The sequence below is a fragment of the Spermophilus citellus genome (genome assembly GCF_964194105.1).
Source record: "Spermophilus citellus genome assembly, chromosome: 14".
Lineage (NCBI taxonomy): Eukaryota > Metazoa > Chordata > Mammalia > Rodentia > Sciuridae > Spermophilus > Spermophilus citellus.
In genome coordinates this window covers 83,612,074-83,635,311 of record NC_138194.1, presented here as the reverse complement: position 1 = coordinate 83,635,311, position 23,238 = coordinate 83,612,074, and the positions used below count along the sequence as shown (strand labels likewise).

The following is a 23,238-nucleotide window of genomic DNA, read 5'->3' as shown; positions in this document are numbered from 1 at the left end:
TTTTGGCTTAATCTATATTGAACTTAGTGTCTAACATCTGCAACCAAAATTTTAAGCCAGAATGTGATGAAATAAGAATATATCATTTTACAATGAGAAGAGATTAGCTTGCCTAAAAGCATGTTACAATGGAATTTACCTTTTTCAACCTACTGCCATACACTAAAGAGAAAGTTGAAATTTGGAGGGTTAGTGGGGTCTATGTGTTTAATAACCCCTACCACATTCATAATTGGTCTCAAGTAGGCCTGTGAGTGACTGGGTAAACTGGCATCAACTCTGAGTGAACACCCTCCCAAAATGTGGGGCTATGGCTCTATAGTACTGCAGCCTCATTAGTTACTACTCCATAGTAGAGATGTTCTATACAGATGATAGATTTAAACTCTAAAAGGGTAACTGAAATGAGTACAACCATTGGTCAAATTTAAAAATATATATAAAACTTTATTTTGCTTTTATAAACAATCATTCAATCATGAAGACTAACCAAAGCTCAAGCCCTATCACAGTTTATTATAATATTCTTTCATTGAATCAACAGCATTAAAAAAAAAAAGTTAATGAATACAGTAAAGCCACAATGTAAATATAGGAACTTTAGTTCTAGTAACTAAAATTAAAGTAGATAAATAATCTTTTTCAAAGGGAAAATATATTTAAGGGAAAAAAAAACAACAGCATAATATGTGTAGAGCAGGAAATTTAAATATCAGTTTAGTTCCTCATCGCCAGCATGGCATTTATATCCCAGATGAGATTTCGTAATTGATCCATAATTTGCTTCAGCTGTTGATTCTTCTGTTTGAGTTTCTGTGAAAACAAAAAGAATTTATCAAGAATGTTTCATGAAATATAGACCATGAAGTCAGAAGATTAAAATGTCATAAGCTAGGACTCTAACAATCCAGACAGAAGTTAAGCTTAAGACTCCTGCAAGGCGGGTCTCAACCTTTTCCTGCCCCCAGATCTTCCCTGATAGGCATCTTGAATTCTAATTCAGCTCCAGTCCCCAACTCTATTTATTCTTCCACCTCCACCATCAAAGAAAATAAGCTAAGTATTCAATTGTTATAAAATCTAAGTACTTAGATTCTCTAAGGGGCAGTGGAACATCACGGTAGAGAACACCCACTTGAGCCAGATTTCCTGAGTGTTGAGACACTCAGTTGCTTCCCTAATTAAATGGATGACATGGTCCAAAATTATTTTCACATCAGAAAAATGAAGGTAATAACTGAACCTATCTCATAGGAGTTGTTAGCAAGATTAAATGATCTGATTCATGTAAAACGTCAGAACTGCCTGGCATGTAAGTAAGCACTCAACAAATGTTAGTGATAGGAACAAAATGTAAACCATCAATATAAAACTATAATTAAAAATAGAATGCCTGATGCAACTGATCTTTCAAAAATGTGGGAGAAGTCACTGTTTGCCCATAGCATGGAGTGCAATCTACTTCCAATTCTGAAAACAAAGACAGAATGGCACAGAGTTAAGTGCAATGATCTTCACAACTAAGATCTGCTACAGGCCTAGACCACATGCAGCAGGTGTCTATTCTTGGGTTCTACTAGATTAGAGTCTATATACTTCATTTTAAACATTCTTCAAGTCCTATGTGGTAAATATTTGCTTAGGTAAAAGAAGAAAATAATAAGGAGCTTCTAGTTAGTGTTTACTAGTTATTGTAACAACAATCATTATTATTCAATAACCTTTTGGAAACATTACATTTGGAGATATATTATTTAATTAGTTTATTTTAAAGATATATTAAACTACCTCCAAGTAATCTAGTATATATCCATCACAAAAGGTCTAAAAAATCTCAGTTTTGATTTCATTAAAAAGCAAACTAACATAGCTTCCTGTGTTCATATATAAATACGCAACCAGTGACACTTTATATCATGTACAATTACAAGAACTGGATTCTAATTAGAATGAGTTATATTCCACGTATAATATATCAAAATACATGGTTGTATATATATGACAGTATATGACAGGAATATATTTTGATTTATTATACATACATTTATATATATATATATATATATATAAACATTAAACTGGGGGGGGGGAGGCAAACTAAGGGCTGGGGATGTGACTCAGCAGTAGAGTACTTGCCTGACATGCATAAGGGCCTGGGTTTGATCCTTAGCATCTCAAAACAAAAAACTAAAATTTAATATATGCAAATTAAGTTGCTTATATTACTTCTATCCAGAGTTAGAGAAGTTACAGGAATGAAATGGTTAAAAGGGAAGACAAAAAAAAGTACTATTAGAAAAAAGAAAAAGAATTCACAGAGATTTTAATAATCTTTAATAATGTTAAATTTAATTCATATTTGAAAGAATTAGCACAGCACAGTCCTAACACATCTGACCATACAGAACACGGGTTTGACTCTGAGCCTCACTTTTAACATGGCCTTTAGGAAGAGGAACTTGGTACTTTTAGCTACTCAGTCTCTTCACTCAGTTTTCAGATGACCCATCTTCCAAGCTGTATCATCCCAACTATTTGGAAGTCAGTTATTGAAGCAGTGTATATACTATCAAGTAAAGTTGACCCAGATTAGGGGACAGATGAGGAATGGCCAAGTTTATAAAGTCTTTTTCATCCTAGAGACAGTTGCATCCACCAAGGGTAGAAGTACCACAGAGAAACCAAAGAACAAAGGTGCTGTATTGAGAGACTGGCAATCCCAGTCCCAGTTCTAACTCTGCCTCTACCTTGCTATGTGATCTCAGATAAATTTCTTCTCAGCAATCTCATCAATAAAAGGGGACTATAGAATCTAAGGTTCCTGCCACCTGTATTTTCTGTACACCCACACATAAGAGGACAAGTGGTTACAGAGGCATGTGACAGAGGAAGACAAGAGCTACTGAGTAAGAATAAAAGGAAGAGAATGTAAGTTGATTTCTAAAAAACTTATTTGAATTATTAAGTTCTGAATGATCTTGAATATAATCACTTTTGAAAGTTTCAGAACTTCAGCATCAAGTAGGAGGAAGTTTAAGCATGGTGACCAAATGCTTAGACTATAACCTGGTAAGGTGGATGGCAGAGGAAAAATATCAGATACTCTGGAACTCTAAAAGATAAGGCACTGCCTGATTGAAAAGGTCAGCAAACAGGAAAAATACTTTTGTTTGGGGTCTAGAAGAGTTAGTGGTGAGCCAAGACTGCAAGGAGGATACATTTGGGCTTGGCAGTAGGTAATGGGACCCATTAAAATTCTTGAAAGACAAGAGAAATGATTAAACTGCAATGAAAAGATTAACCTCTAGTGGAATGGATTCTCCAAAATACCTTGGACCAAACTGTGCCCATGACAACGGAGAAAGAGAAGGGTTTTATGTGTTGGACACAGTTAAAATCCATTCAAAGGCCCAGTCTGGTAAATAAGCTCAGTGACTGAATATTCAGAAAGTAACTAGAACTAGCAGGGCGCAGTGGCACACGCCTGTAATCCCAACGTCTTTGGAGTCTGAGACAAGAGAATCACGAGTTCAAAGCCAGCCTCAGCAACAGCAAGGTGCTAAGCAACTCAGTGAGACTTTTTCTAAATAAAATATAAAATAGGGCTGGGGATGTGGCTCAATGGTTGAGTGTTCCTAAGTTCCATATCCAGTACCAAACAAACAAACAAAAAAAGAAAAAAAAAGACAATAGGAACTAGAATTAATAAAATTATATTCTTGGGTGGTTAAAAACAGAATGTACATCAGTATCAGAACAGGGTTTTCAGATGATACCATTATTGGAATAAATGTAAAGTCTACCAATAAGACTTCTTTCAAGAAAATTCACTTGGAAATATAAATTCTAATATACTGGTTTATTTTCTTTTTAACACCTCATTAATTCCTAAAAAATTAAGTAAGAGTATTTTCAAATTAATATTGAAGTCTAAGCAGTAGTAAAAGATTTTTTTAAAGTATGATATAAAGTACTTGGATAGTTTTTTTTCAAAGATGCCATAAAGTTTCAAATTAAAAAATTAGCATACAAGTAAAATATCTAGAGTCAAAACACGTCATGAAACTATCAACACAGAGCTGACAGTTATGCTTATTAGTGGTTAAATTGTAAATAAATTTTCATGACATGATATAGGATTTAATATATACAATCTTGCCACTGATTGATTTTAACAGAGGTTGACAGCTGCTATTTTCAAAATCCATCAGCTGTGCCTAATTTGTCACATTAACAGGTGAATGTGTAAGCAGAGTAGATACTTACAGAATATGTTTATGCTAAGTCATACCATGTAATTTAATATTCATACAAAGGATGTGACACTTGACCCAAAATGCTTTAATTTCTAAATGCCTGGACTCAATTATATGTCAACCCTGTAAATGCTGCCTGCTATCTCTTTCAATTTTATTTTACCATTAACAGAATAGCCTTAAGCAAAATAAGACGTATTTTGATGTCCCTAAAGCATAAACTCTGAAACAAGAATTTATCCTTTACTTGGGCATCAGGGCTTACAGATTCCAGGATATATAAAGAAAAAATGAAAAGTATTTAAACCAAAAAAGTGAATAAAACCAGGCCATTTTGTTATCTGATGATTTATGTTCATCAACAGTGGGCCTCAAAGTTTCAGGTGCTATAGTAGCTAACATACATTGTTAGAAACCAGACAGGACACACATCTAGTCTGTTCTGTACAACTTCGTGTAGATGATATAGCAATATTGAAAATGACCAATTGTGGATGAAATACGGAGTATAAATATATTTATTTTATTCAGAATAAAAAATACGCATTACAATAAAACTGAAGATATTTAATTGAATATGAGAAACAATTCTATTACTGATCATAGATGTAAAAAGCAACTTAGTTATTTAATATAAGTAAATGCCAATGTATTAAAAATATGGTGCGATACTGATGTTTCTACAAAGATCCATCAAAACATGACATGAGTACATGAAACGGGCTGCTTTCCATTAGAGAGCCTTAGGTTCTCTAAGCAGAAACCTGTCCTTTCATCTGAACCATGCTTGAGGGCAGACAACACTTCAGGCTCCTTCATGGTAGAAATTCTGATACTTGGGGAATGCCTTGTACGCAAAAAGCACTCATACACTTTAATATTTGAATATTCAAACAAAGAGCAAAATATAAAGCTTCCCCCAAATCTAGAAAAATGTTAAAAAACAAGAAAACAAAAATCCTTGGCAATCATTTCCAAACTTCTTTTTGTTGTTGTTTAATATTGCCACTTGGTATTAAAAAAAAAAGAGATGGTTATTATTAAAAATTCTTCATTTTTATACTCCACACCAAAGTAGGCAAGAAGTATTTTGGATGCTTCAGTGTAGATAGCTGCAGTGGTATGGATAAGTGTCTCCTGAAGGCCCAATTCTTAAAGGCTTGGTCCCTAACACTTAGCTAGGCGATGAAGGTGGAGGGTGGTGAAGTTTTGGGTAACTGGGAGGGGCGAGCCCTTGAAGGGGACTGTGGGATTCTGGTCTCCTCCTCTCTGCCTCTTTCCTACCTTGTCAAGAGGTGAATGTGTGTACTACAACACATGCTCCATGATATATTTTGCCACTACAGGCAGTCCCAAAGCAATGGAGGCAATTAGTCATGGCCTGAAAGCTGCAAAACTATCAGCCGAAAAATAAACGTTTCCTTTGAAGCTGATTTATTTCCTATATTTGCTACAGTAACAGAAAGCTGATGAAAACACTAGCAAAATTCTGTAAACTTTAAAACTCTAGTACCTACTAAGTATATGAACAAAAAAGCAAACCTTTAAGTTCATAATAAGAATGTACTTTGATTAACATAGAAATGACAAAAATTTATGAATGCAGATATTTAATAATACTTGACAAATTAAATTAAAACCTTTTATTTTTAAGAGCATCCATGTGGTTAAACAATTAAATTAAGAAATCTGTCATCCAAAGGCAGCTACTTAAATTAACATAGTTTTCACATAAACACTCTCAGGTATGAGTGCCACTGAGGAAAAAATACATGTATCAATAAATCATGAGCTCCATATCTTAAAAAATGTTGATAATATATTTTAATCCTATATTTTAGAAGGGAGACACAAGGTGTAAAGAAGTTGGAGGAAAAGAATTGCATGAATTATTGGTATTAAGTTGCTTTTTAGTAGTTTACTTTCTTTCTGCTTTTTTGGGGACTGAAGTTTAAGTGATCTTAGCTGTGTCCCAACTTTCACCTCTGCCTACCACCTAATTCTTCAGTGCTTTCTCAAAATTCAGAAATAAGAAGAAACAACAAGTACAAGAGTGCTTTGAGGCCAGTGGATGGGCACTTACCCATGCTCCTCAAGACAAGATACTCTCCCCCTAAGTTTTCTTTTAAAAAACAATTGCCTTAGAAATTCAGAGTGTGGATTTTAATCTGATTAATTTAAAATATCTAAATTCATTCTTTCCTCATTGTAACAGCAATTGAATAATATAACAAAAAGTGTTTCCTGAAGTTAAAGCAGAACCTGGTTTAACATCTGAATTATATGGGAAAATAACATTTGGAATACTGAATTTTATTACATAAATAAACTTCAGAAATGCTGGCTATCTATTGAAATGCTGCGTATTTTTTTGGTGTATTGAAAAAACACTTGACCCAGAAAAATTTTGTGGTCAAGATACACATATGTATCTCTTCTTTTTTTCAAAGCCCTAATGAAAATAGCAGAGTGGAGGAAAAAAAAAAGCCAGACACTCATAGGGAGAAAAGTTACTAGAGACGAAAGAGCAGCAGATGCAAGAAGGTAAAGTTTAGGACGAATAGAAAAGAAGGGGGAGTCAAAGACTTGGCAGAGAGGAGGAGTCTACAACCCAAAGGGTGCAGGAGTCTGCCACTTGGAATAGGGCTGAACCACCCCAGAGAAGGAGGGAAAAGGACCATGTCAAGGGCACCCAGGTGGCCTGGGCATGATAACTGGGGGTGGGGCTCACAGAGGTGTACCACTAGAAGAGCCCGAGGCGCCTCACAAACTTGCCCTCCTGGTCACCAGGTGGCTGTGAACCTTCTCCCATCCTGCCCTCATAGGAACAGGAGGCCTCCTGCAAAGGGAAGCACAATAGCTGGAATCGGTGAGCTCAGGAGAGCAGAGGCAGTAAAAAATACACATATTATTAATGGAAATATGTCACTTCTTAACAAATAAATGTCTCACATCTTTAGGGTAGCAAACACTATCTTTTTTTTTTTTTTTTTTTTTTTTTTTTTGTGGTGCTGGGGATTGAACCCAGGGTCTTGTGCATGCGAGGCAAACACTCTACCAACTGAGCTATAATCCCAGCCCAGCACCATGTATTTTTCAAGTTCTAAAATTAAAAGTTCCTAGTCCCCTTTTCATTTTTAACCAATCTCCTTCTGTGAGTTCTTTGTTGTAATTGTCATGACTACTATCATATTTGTGGGAAATACTCTTCTTAAGCTGCATTTCACCTTTTAAAACAAAGCTACTATACTTTATGACATAAAGTCCAAGTTTTCCTTTCTCCCAAGTTTTGAAATACATATTTCTTTTAATTGTCTAATATTTTATCATGAAGATGTTATTTTCAACTCTGAAATTCATTTTGATACATGGTATATATAATGTAAAAGGTAGTTTAGTTTAGTTTAGTTTCTCCTTTCCTATTTTTAAGATGGATTTTCTATACAATCCTCCTTCTGTCATAGTCAATGGGAAGGCTATTTTTTGGCTATTATTTTACTAATCTGTCTGCACTTATACCAGTATTACATGCTTAACTACTATCTTTATAATATCTTCATATTACATTTTAATTTTTAAAGTATTCTACTTCATTGTTTTCATCAGAATTTTCTTGTAGAAATTTTACTTTCAAGAAAAAAAATCTCATTTGGAATTTTTTGGGATTTATTTCTTGATTGGCACTGCACTAAAATAAATTCCTACTTCTGCATGATTTTGAGAAAAGTCCTGTTTGGATCTGGACTGTTACTGCCTTCATAGTTTGTTAATTAAACAATGAAATGATCAATGTTGGAATTTTTATAATACCCACTGCCCTCCTCAAAATTCTCTAGGCTTTTTAATTATTTAAATGTATTTATGTATCAAGTAAGGTTTGTCACACATATTATTGATGTAATCCCTATCTACTCAATATTTCTTGTAATTGTGAACAAAACCTTATAATCTAATTGGTTTACAGCATTATAAGAGCCTGGTGTCAATCTCGTATTAAGCCATTTTATGGAACTTTTACAGACTCTAGTCATTTATCAAATGAATTTCTTTGAGCATTTTAATAAGCCTGTAAATAATATTACAACTCTTATGTCCTAACATTTGTTTATTGTCTTTTTGTACTGCCTATAACTTCAAAAATAATGTTAAACATTAGTGTATACAGCAACTTATTTTATGCCAATTTTTGGTAGGAATATACTTCTTTATTTCACCTGTATAAAAAATGTTGGCTATTTATCCGAAATTAAAAGATGAAAAAAGAAACTATACTGCTAATTGTTTTCAGTGTTCTTTGGATTAGCAACTGGTATTGATTTCTATCAAATGTCTTTCAGACACCTGAGAAAATATTTTTCAGTGTAATCTACTGACATTACATATTACATGTATACATTGAAATTATGCTTATGAACCTCAGAAAATCATTTTTAGTTAAGATGTATTGTTAATACACTGATGTATCCTACTAACCAGAATACAGAATGTCAAAGAAGTGAGCTGAATTTACAAGTGAAAGAGGGAGGTTGGTAGTTCTATTCACTGTGTAACTTCTGTTAGGTTTTGGTAAGTTTAGGCCACATTTCCACAGAATGAACTGACAACTCTCCCTATTGTTCTGTGTGTTGCATGAGAACTCTCTGAACACTGTCTTCTGAACTTTTAAAAGTATTGGGAAATAAATGCATTCCAGTCAGGAACTTTTGGGGGGCAACAGATTAATGCTTTGCTAATTCTCACTTTCTTATTCCCGCATTGAGACATTCACATTTCCTATTTGTAAATTTTTATCATTTGCTGCTCAAAATATGTCATACAAAGCAAGGTAGACTTGTGCTTAGAAAAGAGAAAAGTAAATGGGTTGTCATGGAGACCTGTGGGGTTCTTTAAGAATTTTATTGAATGAATTTTGTGTCTCTTCAGACATTTCTGCTTACCTTAGTTCTTGACTTCATTCTAAATAGGATGAGTCTGCCACAAAAACAATTTTATGTAATTCTACAATTTAAATTATGTTTTGAGTTACAATGGACTTGTTAGTATTTTTTTTATCAAGAATTCTGAAATGTAAAACATACAGATGAATAACTCACTTTATTTACTTCAGCAATCTCTCGTCTCTCTTCACTAGCAAAACGTGGCAGGCCAGCCCGATCATCATTCTTTGAGCCTTCTTCTTCCACATATGGAATAAGTTGCTAAAGAGTGAGGAACAAAAGTTAAAAATAAAAAATGTGACCTGAATTGTCCAATTAGACTGGTATAGAGGATGTATGAGATTAATGCCAATTTTCATACTTTTAGTAGTTTAAAAATAAATTTCAATTCTGACAATTACCTGAAATAGCAGTTTTAGAAGTTTATCATTTTGATGCATTCTATATATTACCCTTTGTGTTTCTTTTGCAAAAGGCCTTTATAACACTGGTTGTCACATATAATTAAATAATATCTTACTCATTCAATCAGCAAATATTTAATTGGCAGACACCGGATAAGACACTGCAAAACTAAAGTCAAGTAAGATTTGTGAGTTACAGTTTGATATAAATAAGATGGGCTCTTTCCTTCCTCTATACTAGAAGGAAAGAACTGTATGGATTACATTATTATATAAATGTCATTAACATGCCATCTGAAACTTCAGTATGCATGCAAATTTTTAGATGTCTTAACTTCTTTTCATTGTCAAGAATCTCTTTTTGGTAGGTCAAATTTACAAATCAGTGAAACTAATAGCAGAATTATAATTAAACATGTGTGGTTTGTGATGAAGTTCACTAAAGAAGCCCCTTGTAAATGTGACAGAATTAAAGAATTAACAGCTTCCGCCATGTGGTACTGTATGTGGGAACAGGCCAGAAGAATATAATTGGTCAAAGTGGTAGCTGCCTCTCCAAACTTCTTCCTGTTCTTGGGACAAATACAAACTTACCCATATCTACATTCACTATTTGTTCCTTTCCTCTAATACCGAGCTGTCCTTCCTTCTTCAGATAATTAATGTGTATGCAGTCTGTGCTGATTCTTTTGCCCTGTCTTCACTCATTCCTCTTCCTTCAGTCTCTCCCTACACTTTTCCTCCTTTATCATCTAAACATGTTCCAGTCTTTTCCATTTTGAGAGCAAAAACTCCCCAAACTCTTGCTTCCATCTTTCCTTCCATCTACTTCTTTTCTCTCTTATGTATTTATGCTTCTCTAATTGCTGGCTCCAGCTCTTTACTTCCTGTTTAATCTTCAAACCACTGTGATCTAACTTCATGCTACCTGTTTCTCCAAAGCTCACCTACTCAAATGTACCAATGATTTTCAGCTAGCAAAACCCAGGGGACAGTTTTCATTTCTAATTTTCCTCAACCTCTGGAACATCTGACAATGTCAACCACATTCCTGATCTTCCTCTCACATCTTTGACCGCTTCTTTTTTAGGCTGTTTTGCGTTTAACTCTTTCTCTGTTCATCTCTTACATGCTGATCACTCAAAAGAAAGCAGATTCCATAAAATTGTCCTTTACAGGTAGTGAGAGAGAATCTAAGCTTCCCAGCTACCTTAGGTGACAAAGATATGTCAACAGGAAAATGCTACTTAGAGAAATATGACACACCTAGTTAACTAGATATATCTGTAACCCAAGACTAAATTTAGAAAATATGTTTCAAACAGAGTGATTCTACCTGACTACAAATCAAACCTAAATTAAAACTGATTAAAAATCTTTTAACTGTAAAAAACTTTCATAAAAACCATTTTAAAGGTATTTTTTAACACTATTAAAACTCTTACTTAAAAAAATCATGCATTGATTTAAATAAAAGGAGATGCTGAGAACCATGACAAAAATTGTCACAGACAGCCCTTTCCTCTTAATGCCACCAACAAAAGCCACAAGCAGCCTTGAAGTCTAGAAGAAATTATTAATGTGAATATACAGCAGTAACACACACACACACACACACACACACACACACTCTCTCTCTCTCTCTCTCTCTCTCTCTCTCTCTCTATATATATATATATATATATATATATATATAATATTTTAATCTTCTCTGGTTAAAAGGGAAACCAATAAAAATTCAAAATCTGCAAATATTGCTGAAAAGGAGAGGAAAAAAAAAACTACAAATGTCCCGATACTATCTTACATCTCATATTCATGCCCGAATCACAAAAAATTACCTCTACTGGAATGGGATCCATTCCCCCACAGTTTTCATTGCATTTGTCGTAAACCAATCTCAGCTTCCTGAAGAGAATGGAAAGTTGGCGAAGATGATCCTGCAGCTTTGTTAACCGGTCTTGGTATGTCCCAGTGTGGTAAGTGACACCATTTGGCAGCTTAGCAGGCAAAAGAGAACAATGAAAATAAAGAAATGTAAATTAAGATTTTTAATAGGTAAAGCTAACAAAAACTTTTAAGTACTACATAAAAGTAAACTATTGATAAAAGACATATAAGATAGGCTTGAATAATTAATTTCCCTTTTCTCATTTTCCAAATACAATGGTTTAAAAGGAGGTAGATCCTCTTAAATTATCTGAAATATTATTAAGATTTTTCAGAAATTCTCAAATATTAAAACACTTTGCATGTTTCAAGGTAATGTGGTATACTACCAAAGGCAACCCACTCTAAAAGGACATATTACTAAGGGTTCCTTCACCAATACAATGGAGGATTTCTTACCATGAATTCTCAATGTGTGAACTTTTCCAGACACTAACAATTCAGAGAAAACTTAAGTATACCCCTGCTTTCATGTGTGGATGATAGTAAGGAGTATAATGATTTTATCTTGTATAGAGAAGCACTTTGAACCTTTCTTGTGGCATTTACTACGTTTAATACTTTGCCCCTATTTTCTATTTAATAAAGGCTTATATTAATAAAGTGTTTATATTAATAAACACTTATATTTGTATCACCACATGCAGTATAGTGCAAACACATCCACAGGTTTTAACATGCAGTCTGATTATTTTACTTTAACGAGTTATTTTATCCACAAATCTATACTTAACCCTTCATTGAGAAGTGTGTGTCATGAAAGAACTCTTAATAAAATCTGTCAATCCTTTAGAAATGCAAAGAATCATCCTCCTCCAATCTGCCTAACTTAGTCAATTTCGATACTAGTTTTATAGCAGCTTCTTCAAGAAAGGAAAAATTGATTCAAAAAATTCCTCCATTCTTTTGTGTGTGTGTGTGTGTGTGTGCGTGTGTGTGTGCTGGGGATTGAACCCAGGGCCTTGTGCATGCAGGGCAAACACTCTACCAACTGAGTATCCCCTGCATACTTTAAATGTGTGAGGCATTGTTCTAGAAACTGGGGTAGCAGTCAACATGATAGAAATGAGGTTCCCATATTACAGAGCATACATGATAACAGCCTTGAAGATCTCTTGATCTCACTCCTCAGCTGAAAAGTTCATCAATAATCATCTCACTCATGATTGTGGATGAAAAACATAAATACATCTGTCAGGAGCTGCTCTGGACAGAAGCCATGTGAGCACCTGTAAGTCCTGAGTAAAGGGGTGCTGAACAGTTATTGCACCCGACAATACATTGGGCTTTACCTCTGCTCAGATAAGGAAGGTGTGGCTTCAGGAGTGGGCGTCACCAGATGGGGCTGAATTACATCCACTTGTTCCTTTGTAATCCTACCCCTTTGCCCTTTTTGGGATAGAATGTTCCATGGAACCTCCCCTTGTGTGTCCCCTGTATAGGAATAAAGAATTCCAGGGGGGCTGGGGATGTGGCTCAAGCGGTAGCGCGCTCGCCTGGCATGCGTGCGGCCCGGGTTCGATCCTCAGCACCACATACCAACAAAGATGTTGTGTCCGCCGAGAACTAAAAAATAAATATTAAAAATTCTCTCTCTCTCTCTCTCTCTCTCTCTCTCTCTCTCTCTCCTCTCTCACTCTCTCTTAAAAAAAAAAAAAAAAAAGAATTCCAGGGGCTTTCTCTCTTTCCACGGATCCCTAAGGTCACAGAGCCGCCCCTGATTTTGAAAAGGTACTTCTGTGTGTTTGTGTGCTTTCTTCACTGTTTCCTTAAGTTATTGGAATAGTCAGATTTTGTGAACCCAGCATAGGTCACCAGCTTGGATAGATGTCGATAAACATCATCATACATCTAGACACTAAAAAAGCATTCAACTAAATTCAATATCCACACTTAAAATAAATATAAAACATAATAAGACTCCTCAGTATAATAAAATATATTCATCTCAGTTAAAAACTCAGCACACGGTTAATGTGAAAATATCAGAAATATTCTGCTAAGGTCTGGAACAGAAAAGGATGTCTACTAAGACCAGTAATACTACTAATGAACACTGTTCTAGAGGCGGTAGCCAATATAATCAGAGAAGAAAACGTAAGGGGGAGGTTGAAACAATAAAAAAGAAGCTGTATAATAGTCACTATTTATAAATGAAATGATAATGACTACAAAAATTAAAATAATTCAATAAGGGGATGAGTACAAAAATAATAGAGAAAAAGAAATGGCTTTGCTTTTACCTATAAAAGTAAACCCAAAGAAAATGGCCATAATAATGGTGACAAAAATGATAAAAGATCTAGGAACAACTTTCAATAAAAATAAAAATGAAACTTAACATACTTCTTAGGGAAATAAAGGATTTTCCATGCCTTTGGCTGGTTTATTAAGACTCAACATCATAATGATATCTTTCTAGGTTTAATAAATCTCAAGAAAACACTGATAGGTTTTTCTCAGAACTAAAGTTCATTCTAACACAGAGAAAATTAAATAATCAGGAAGAGCCAGGAATACTCTGAAAAATAAATGAAGGGCTGGAGTTGTAGCTCAGTGGTGGACTGCTTGCCTTGCATGTGTGAGGCACTAGGTTCGATCCTCAGCACCATAAAAATAAATAAAATAAAATAAAATAAAAGTATCATGTCCATCTACAACTCAAAAATTTAATAATAAAAAATTTAAAAAATAAATGTAAACAGAACAAAGCCTCAAAAAATATTTTAAAAATATGGCTTTAATCCTTAAAAAACAGACAGATATGTGGAAAAGAACATTCAAAAATGGAGTCATTCGTGTAAAGTAGCATGGGAATTGATGGAGGAGGAAAATGAATTCATCGGCCTTTTGAAAAAAGTAATGCTAGGGCCATACCTCACACTTTATAATAGGGTAAATTCCATAATGACCAAAGTTTTAAAAGCAAAAACTGAAACAAAAACCCCCAGAACTCTCCCTAATTTTGAAGCAGGGAAGGCCTTCCTAACTAGTCATAGAATCTAGACACCCTTAAAGATAAATAAATTCATTTTTTTTAAAAGCATGCATAGCAAAAACTACCATAGGCAGAGCAAATAAATAAATAAATAAACAAAAAAAAATCAAAAGACTGAAAAAATATGCTTGCAAGTTATATCATAAACAGCAAGTTCCTCTAACATATAAATAAGTCCTACAAACTTGTGAACAAGGTAAAAAAGATGTTCCACAAAATGATGAAAAAAAATGGGCAAATAACATATATAAGCATTTAGCATAAAATAAAGTATAAATGATTTGTACATTTATAAAGAAATAGTCAAATATAATCAAATTAGGAGAAACATAAGGTAAAAAACTGCGGCATTTATCAAGTGATCAAAGATCCAAAACTAATAATGTACTGTGTTGGTCTTAGTCAAGATATGGTCGCATAAACTAGAACAATCCCTGTGGAGGACAATTCATCAAAACTTATCTAATTACATAAGCACACAGCTATTTAAAAAATGTATCCTAAAGCAGACTTGCACATTTGTGTAGGAGATGATATGCTACAGCCTAACAGTGAGAAATTAAAAGCAGTATAAATGGTCTCACTAGAGAAAAGTTTTAATAAATTATAGGATTTCCATGCAGCAGAACAACATATACTACAAAAAGCAAAAGGGAGACCTTTCTGTACAGACATGAATAAGTATCAAGATACACTCAATGTAAAAAACAAGGTACAAAACATGTATAATATACTACTATCAGTGCAAAAGGGGAAAATGAAAAACATATATACACATTTGCTTAAATATGCAAAAAATATCTGGAAGGAGACATAAAATTAGTAGTAAGCATTGTTAACAACCACTGCCAGCAGAGATGGATTAGGTACCAAGTTAATAGAAATGGGAGGGAAAACATTCTGTTTTATTTCTGAATTCTGAATGTATTATGTATGCCAAAAATAAAGTATGAGATTTATAGGATAATAAACAGAACCAAAGCAATGCCATTTTTTCACAGGGAATCTTAATCAGGGATTTAGGGATAATTGGGGATATATTCTTTAACTTCTCAAACTTATTTTCAAAATGTGCTTTTGCATTTTTCTTAGAGGAGTCCATGGTTTTCATCAGACTCTTAAGCAGAAAACAGACACCTAACATCTAAAAAACCATTTCTCTAAAATAAATGCTTGGAAATAACATTAGCAGTTTGTACTTCACAACTCTAACTTTATGGATTAATAATACAGAGGATGATTTCAAATACAGAGGATGATTTCAAATCTAAATGGTTAAAAAAATGTAGTTCTTTCTTCTCAGAGAGGAATACTTTCCAAAAATCCCCAATGGATGCCTGAAACTAGCGATAGTACAGAATTCTATATATACTAGTTTTTCTTACATATACAAACAGTGAGAAAATTTAATTTAAAAAATCAGGCACAGTACATGAAAAACAAGTAAAATAAAACTATTATAACAATATATTGTTATAAATATCATGAAAATGTGGTTTCTGTTATGGTATAGATCTAAATGTCCCCAAAAGGTTACCTGCTAAAGCCTAGGTTGCCAAGCTATGGCACTATTAGTAAGTGGCACAACCTTTAGAGGTGGGGTCTATCTGGAGGAAGTAGGTCAGGAGGGTGGACTGGGGAAGGGTATATTTTGTTGCCTTCCTCTCTTGTGCATTCTCTTTGCTTCCTGGCTGCAATGAACTGAGCAACTATTCTCAAATACATGCTCCCTGCCATGAGGGTCTACCTCACCACAGGCCCAGAATCAACAGACTGAAAGTGACATGGACTGAAACCTCTCACACTGTGAGCCAAGATAAATCTCTTTCCTCCTAAATTGATTTTCTCAGGAATTTTGTCACAAAAATGGAAAGCTAACCCTCCCTCTCTTTCTCAAAAGGCCTAGTTAACATTTTTGGATGATGGTTGACCATGTATAACTCAAAATGTTGACGAGGGAGCCACTGCATTAAAAAATAACCAGATGATATGCAGTTAAGAGCATCCTTTTACCTCTTCTTACAGTGTTTTCGAAAGGAAGGGGCACACTGTTGTTACCTTTTTGGTCAACTGCAATGTGCCCCACAGAGCCTCAGGTAAGTTAGACCATGTAAATAACTATCCTAGCCCCCTACCAATTAGCTTTGAATATAGATCCATATGGAATAGTAATTGATAACACATTTTGAAAGAGTTTAGTTCTATGTGGGCATGACCTGCATTGCATCTCTTTTAATAATATAGACAATTTGATAGCAAATTTATAATATAAGGAAGTTACTTCTCTCTTCAAAGCTCATTTCCCTTAACTGTTAAATAGGGATAAAAATATTTCTTGAAAATGTCTCTACAACTGTATATTTCACCAAGAAAAGTACTTGATAGATGATAGCTATTTCCTCTCCCAGCCCTAATTTAGTACTTTACATACAGCAGGTTAAAAATCAAAAAATACATTATATGTTAAACTGTAAGACATCATTTAATTCACATCTTCACTATTTTAGATACAAATCTATTTATTTTTAAAATAACTGCTAAAGAGTTTTGATCTTCTTTTGAATTTTCTTTGTATTATATTTCACACTGACTTATTGATAATGGTCTTAAGACTTCCACAAAGCTGGGCACAATGGCACAATGCTTCTAATCCCAGTGACTGGGGAGGCTGAGGCAGGAGAATAGGAAATTTGAGGCCAGGCCCAGCAACTTAGTGAGGCCCTGTTTCAAACTAAAAAAATACAAAGGACTGGGGTGTAGCTCAGTGGTAAAGGTAAAGTAAATTTTCACAAAACAGAGTTATTCATAAAATCAGGAGAAAAACTCCTAACCACTTAAAAAAAGAAGGCAATAAAATATGTGTTAGGCACTCATAGAAATAAAACTTTTATAATCTGAAAACCTGGCTTCAAATTTACCACTGACTAGCTCTGGGTATGCCACTTTAACTCTCTTAACTACAGAATCTTCATCTGTCAAACAAGAAATCCGCATCTCATAGCATGTAGATAAGCAAGCATTAAAAAATGGATCAGCCAGAGCCGGGGATGTAGCTCAGTGGTAGAACACTTGCTAGATTAGGTTCAATATCTGGCAAGGCAAAAAATAAAAAAAAAGTTACCCAGTTATCCAAAAGGTGCTAGATCAATTTGATACCTAAAAGGAAAACAATGGATTTAGACTCATACTTATTACTATAATCTTCCCCCCAAAATTAACCTAATATAGGTTATAAACCTAAATATGAAAACTAGAACTACAAAACTTCTGGAAGAAAGCATTGGAAAAATATTTGTCACTTTGGGCTAGGTAAAAATTTCCTAGTATGACACCAAAACCAAGCTCTGAAAAGAACAAATCAATGAAACTGGAAATCAATGACAAAAGAAGGAAGGAAAAATCCTACATCACATGGAAAATAAACAATATGTTACTGAATGATCAATGGGTTACAGAAGACAAAAAGGAGGAAATCAAAAAATTCTTAGAGATAAACGACAATTCAGACACAACATACCGGAATCTATGGGACACAATGAAAGCAGTTCTAAGAGGGAAATTCATTTCCTGGAGTTCATTCCTCAAAAAAAGAAAAAACCAACAAATAAACGAACTCATACTACATCTCAAAACCCTAGAAAAGGAAGAGCAAAACAACAGCAAATATAGCAGAAGACAAGAAATAATTAAAATCAGATCGGAAATCAACGAAATCGAAACCAAAAAAACCATTGAAAAAATTGATAAAACTAAAAGTTGGTTCTTTGAAAGAATAAATAAGATCGACAGACCCTTAGCCATGCTAACGAAGAGAAGAAGAGAGAAAACTCAAATTACTAACATACTGGATGAAAAAGGCACTATCACAACAGACACTACAGAAATACAGAAGATAATTAGAAAGTATTTCGAAACCCTATATTCTAATAAAATAGAAGACAGTGAAGACATCGATAAATTTCTTAAGTCATATGAGTTGCCCAGATTGAGTCAGGAAGACACACACAATTTAAACAGACCAATAACAAAGGAAGAAATAGAAGAAGCCATTAAAAAACTACCAACCAAGAAAAGCCCTGGACCGGATGGGTATACAGCGGAGTTTTACAAAACCTTCAAAGAAGAATTAATACCAATACTTTTCAAGCTATTTCAAGAAATAGAAAAAGAAGGAGCTCTTCCAAATTCATTCTGTGAGGCCAACATCACCCTGATCCCAAAACCAGACAAAGACACTTCAAAGAAAGAAAACTACAGACCAATATCTCTAATGAACATAGATGCAAAAATCCTCAATAAAATCCTGGCGAATCGAATACAAAAGCATATCAAAAAAATAGTGCACCATGATCAAGTAGGATTCATCTCTGGGATGCAAGGTTGGTTCAACATACGGAAATCAATAAATATTATTCACCACATCAATAGACTTAAAGATAAGAACCATATGATCGTCTCGATAGATGCAGAAAAAGCATTCGACAAAGTACAGCATCCCTTTATGTTCAAAACTCTAGAAAAATTAGGGATAACAGGAACTTACCTTGTAAAAGCTTACATTGTAAAAGCTATCTATGCTAAGCCTCAGGCTAGCATCATTCTAAATGGAGAAAAACTGAAGGCATTCCCGCTAAAATCTGGAACAAGACAGGGATGCCCTCTCTCACCACTTCTATTTAATTTAGTCCTTGAAATACTAGCCAGAGCAATTAGACAGACAAAAGAAATTAAAGGCATAAAAATAGGAAAAGAAGAACTTAAAATATCACTATTTGCGGACGATATGATCCTATACCTAGAAGACCCAAAAGGGTCTAAAAGAAACTACTAGAACTAATAAATGAATTCAGCAAAGTGGCAGGATATAAAATCAACACGCATAAATCAAAGGCATTCCTGTATATCAGCAACAAAACTTCTGAAATGGAAATGAGGAAAACCACCCCATTCACAATATCCTCAAAAAAAATAAAATACTTGGGAATCAACCTAACAAAAGAGGTGAAAGATTTATACAATGAAAACTACAGAACCCTAAAGAGAGAGATAGAAGAAGATCTTAGAAGATGGAAAAATGTACCCTGTTCATGGATAGGCAGAACCAACATCATCAAAATGGCAATATTACCCAAAGTTCTCTACAGGTTCAATGCAATGCCAATCAAAATCCCAACAGCATTTCTTGTAGAAATAGACAAAGCTATCATGAAATTCATATGGAAAAACAAAAGACCCAGAATAGCAAAAGCAATTCTAAGCAGGAAGTGTGAATCAGGCGGTATAGTGATACCAGATTTCAAACTATATTACAGAGCAATAGTAACAAAAACAGCATGGTACTGGTACCAAAACAGGCAGGTGGACCAATGGTACAGAATAGAGGACACAGAGACCAATCCACAAAATTACAACTTTCTTATATTTGATAAAGGCGCTAAAAGCATGCAATGGAGAAAGGATAGCATCTTCAACAAATGGTGCTGGGAAAACTGGAAATCCATATGCAACAAGATGAAGCTGAACCCCTTTCTCTCGCCATGCACAAAAGTTAATTCAAAATGGATCAAGGAGCTAGATATCAAATTAGAGACTCTGCGCCTGATAGAAGAAAAAGTTGGCTCCGATCTACATATTGTGGGGTCGGGCTCCAACTTCCTTAATAGGACGCCCATAGCCCAAGAGTTATATACAAGAATAAACAAATGGGACTTACTTAAACTAAAAAGTTTTTTCTCAGCAAGAGAAACAATAAGAGAGGTAAACAGGGAACCTACATCCTGGGAACAAATTTTTACTCCTCACACTTCAGATAGAGCCCTAATATCCAGAATATACAAAGAACTCAAAAAATTAAACAATAAGATAACAAACAACCCTATCAACAAATGGGCCAAGGACCTGAACAGACACTTCTCAGAGGAGGACATACAATCAATCAATAAGTACATGAAAAAATGCTCACCATCTCTAGCAGTCAGAGAAATGCAAATCAAAACCACCCTAAGATACCATCTCACTCCAGTAAGATTGGCAGCCATTATGAAGTCAAAGAACAATAAGTGCTGGTGAGGATGTGGGGAAAAGGGTACACTTGTACACTGCTGGTGGGACTGCAAACTGGTGCAGCCAATTTGGAAAGCAGTATGGAGATTCCTAGGAAAGCTGGGAATGGAACCACCATTTGACCCAGCTATCGCCCTTCTCGGTCTATTCCCTGAGGACCTTAAAAGAGCATACTATAGGGATACTGCCACATCAATGATCATAGCAGCACAATTCACAATAGCTAGACTTTGGAATCAACCTAGATGCCCTTCAGTAGATGAATGGATTAAAAACTGTGGCATTTATACACAATGGAGTATTACGCAGCACTAAAAAATGACAAAATCATGGATTGTGCAGGGAAATGGATGGCATTAGAGCAGATAATGCTAAGTGAAGCTAGCCAATCCTTAAAAAACAAATGCCAAATGTCTTCTTTGATATAAAGAGAGCAACTAAGATCAGAACAGGAAGAAGAGCATGAGGAAACGACTAACATTAAACAGAGACGAGTGGGGTGGGAGAAAGGGAGAGAGAAGGGAAACTGTATGGAAATGGAAGGAGACCCTCATTGTTACACAAAATTACATATAAGAGTTTGTGAGGGGAAAGGGGAAAAAAAAACAAGGGAGAGAATTAAACAACAGCAGATGGGGTAGAGAGGGAAAATGAGAGGGAAGGGGAGGGGGGATAGTAGGGGATAGGAAAGGTAGCAAAATACAACAGTCATTAATATGGTATTATGTAAAAATGTGATGTGTAACCGATGTGATTCTGCAACTTGTACTTGGGGTAAAAAAATGGGAGTTCATAACCCACTTGAATCAAATGTATGGAAGATGATATGTCATGAGCTTTGTAATGTTTTGAACAACCAATAAAAAAAAGAAAAGAACAAATCAACAAGTTAAATTCCATCAAAATTAAAAATGTCTGTTCTTTAAAAGATAATATGAAGAGAATGAAAAGAGGAGCCACACACTGGTAGAAGTATCTGCAAAGCAAAAAAGATATACAACAACAAGTGCAGATGAGGATAAAGAGTAAGTAGGACGCTTGAAAGGTGCAAATTGAAATATAAATAGGTCAGCTATTTTGGAAAAATTTTTAAGATGTTAAACAGAGATATAACCTATGATCCTGCAGTTACACCCCTAAAATATCCATTCAGGAAAAAGTGTAACATGTGCACACAAAGGTTTGTAAGCAAACATTCATAGCAGCATTATTTACAATGGCCCCCAGGTGGAAATAACCCAAATGTCCATCCACAGATGAACTAACTGTGACATATTCATACAATAGACCACTACTTGGCGATAAAAAAGAATGACTTATTGATGAACGCTGAGGCAAAGAGCCAGACAAAAGAAGCCTACATACAGTCTGATTTCATTTATATAAACTCTAGAAAACACAAATTTCAGAAAACGGTGGTTACTCCGAAGGAGAATGGGAGGCAAAGATTTCACAGAGGCACGAGGTTAACTTTTAGGGGTGAGAGGTTCACTATTTTGACTGTGGGGCGGTTTCACAAGTCCATTCATTTAAATGAACATAGTTTTATTGTATATTAGTTGTGCCAAGAAAAGAAAGGGGCTTTTTGTTGTTGTTGTTGTTGTTTAGCAAAATGTGAATTCTTCAACTCCTTGAACTGCCCTCGTCTCCACAAGAAAATTTCTGCTGGAAAAATTTTTCGAAGAATCTGAAAAGGGAAGTGAAGTGCGACCCACCGTGTCTTGAGAGGTATGGGATTTACACAGAGAACTCAGTCGAATCTAGAAAATGTGGCTTCGATCGTAGAGCAATCTGGTCTGGAGAACATCACCCCTACAGATATTTGGGGGCTGGCACATGCTCGGGGGACATCTCTGGGTGTACACGGGGTGACCCACACTGGAGGTTTGCCCAGGGCAGCGCCACTGACGCCCAGCCTTTCACTCCCAGAAGCACCCAGCTAGCTGCCCGTGTCGCACGCCCACCTGCATGTTCCTGAGGAGCTGGAAGATCTCCATCGTGCGGTACACGATGTCCTGCACAGTCTCCTGCCCGATCCTGCAGAGAGACGCCGTGTTGACCTCCCGGGCGGCCTGCTGAGCCTGGGGTCCGGCGAAGGGCCCCGGCGCCATCCCCGAGGCGGCCAACGGAGGAGTGGACATGGCGCGGCTGCGACCCCCGGCCTGCAGGAGCACAGAGGCAGGTGTCCGGGGACCGGCCCGGAATTGGGACACGGCGGTCCTTGACGTGGGAAGGAACTCGAAAGCCCCGGGCCCGCCGATTTCAAAACAACCGGCGCCACTTCCGCCCGCGGTGACGCAATACGTCGTAAAAACGTCACAGGCACACCGCCCACTCAGAAAGCCTGGGAATCTGTCTCCATGAGCAACCGGTCGGGATTGGACCGCACGCCGGGGCGAGCGAGACGGAAGGGTTAAGTAGCCAATCACTAGTAGCTCTCTGGCAAAGGGGGCGGTACTCGTGGTGGAGGTGGGGTAGACTGGCCCACAGATCTTACCTGGAGTCAGGCCTTTTGTTTTAATTGAGAGCGATCTTTCAGTTAATGTTGGGTTCCGTGCTCAGCATTTTCTCATAACAAACTGATGAGGTTTGTAGTATTATTGTCATTTTGCAGCTAGGAGGTGGGCGCA

General features: G+C 35.7%; 1 protein-coding gene across 1 annotated transcript; it reads right to left on the bottom strand.

Moving 5' to 3' along the window:
* Positions 1 to 421: 421 nt before the first annotated feature.
* Positions 422 to 22,917, bottom strand: MED30 (mediator complex subunit 30). Its single transcript, XM_081266271.1, has 4 exons — positions 22,573 to 22,917; positions 11,439 to 11,597; positions 9,350 to 9,454; positions 422 to 813 (listed from the first exon to the last, which is right to left on the bottom strand). The coding sequence occupies exons 1-4, from the start codon at positions 22,747 to 22,749 to the stop codon at positions 718 to 720; spliced, it is 537 nt and encodes a 178-aa protein (XP_081122397.1). The 5' UTR covers positions 22,750 to 22,917; the 3' UTR covers positions 422 to 717.
* Positions 22,918 to 23,238: the final 321 nt, after the last annotated feature.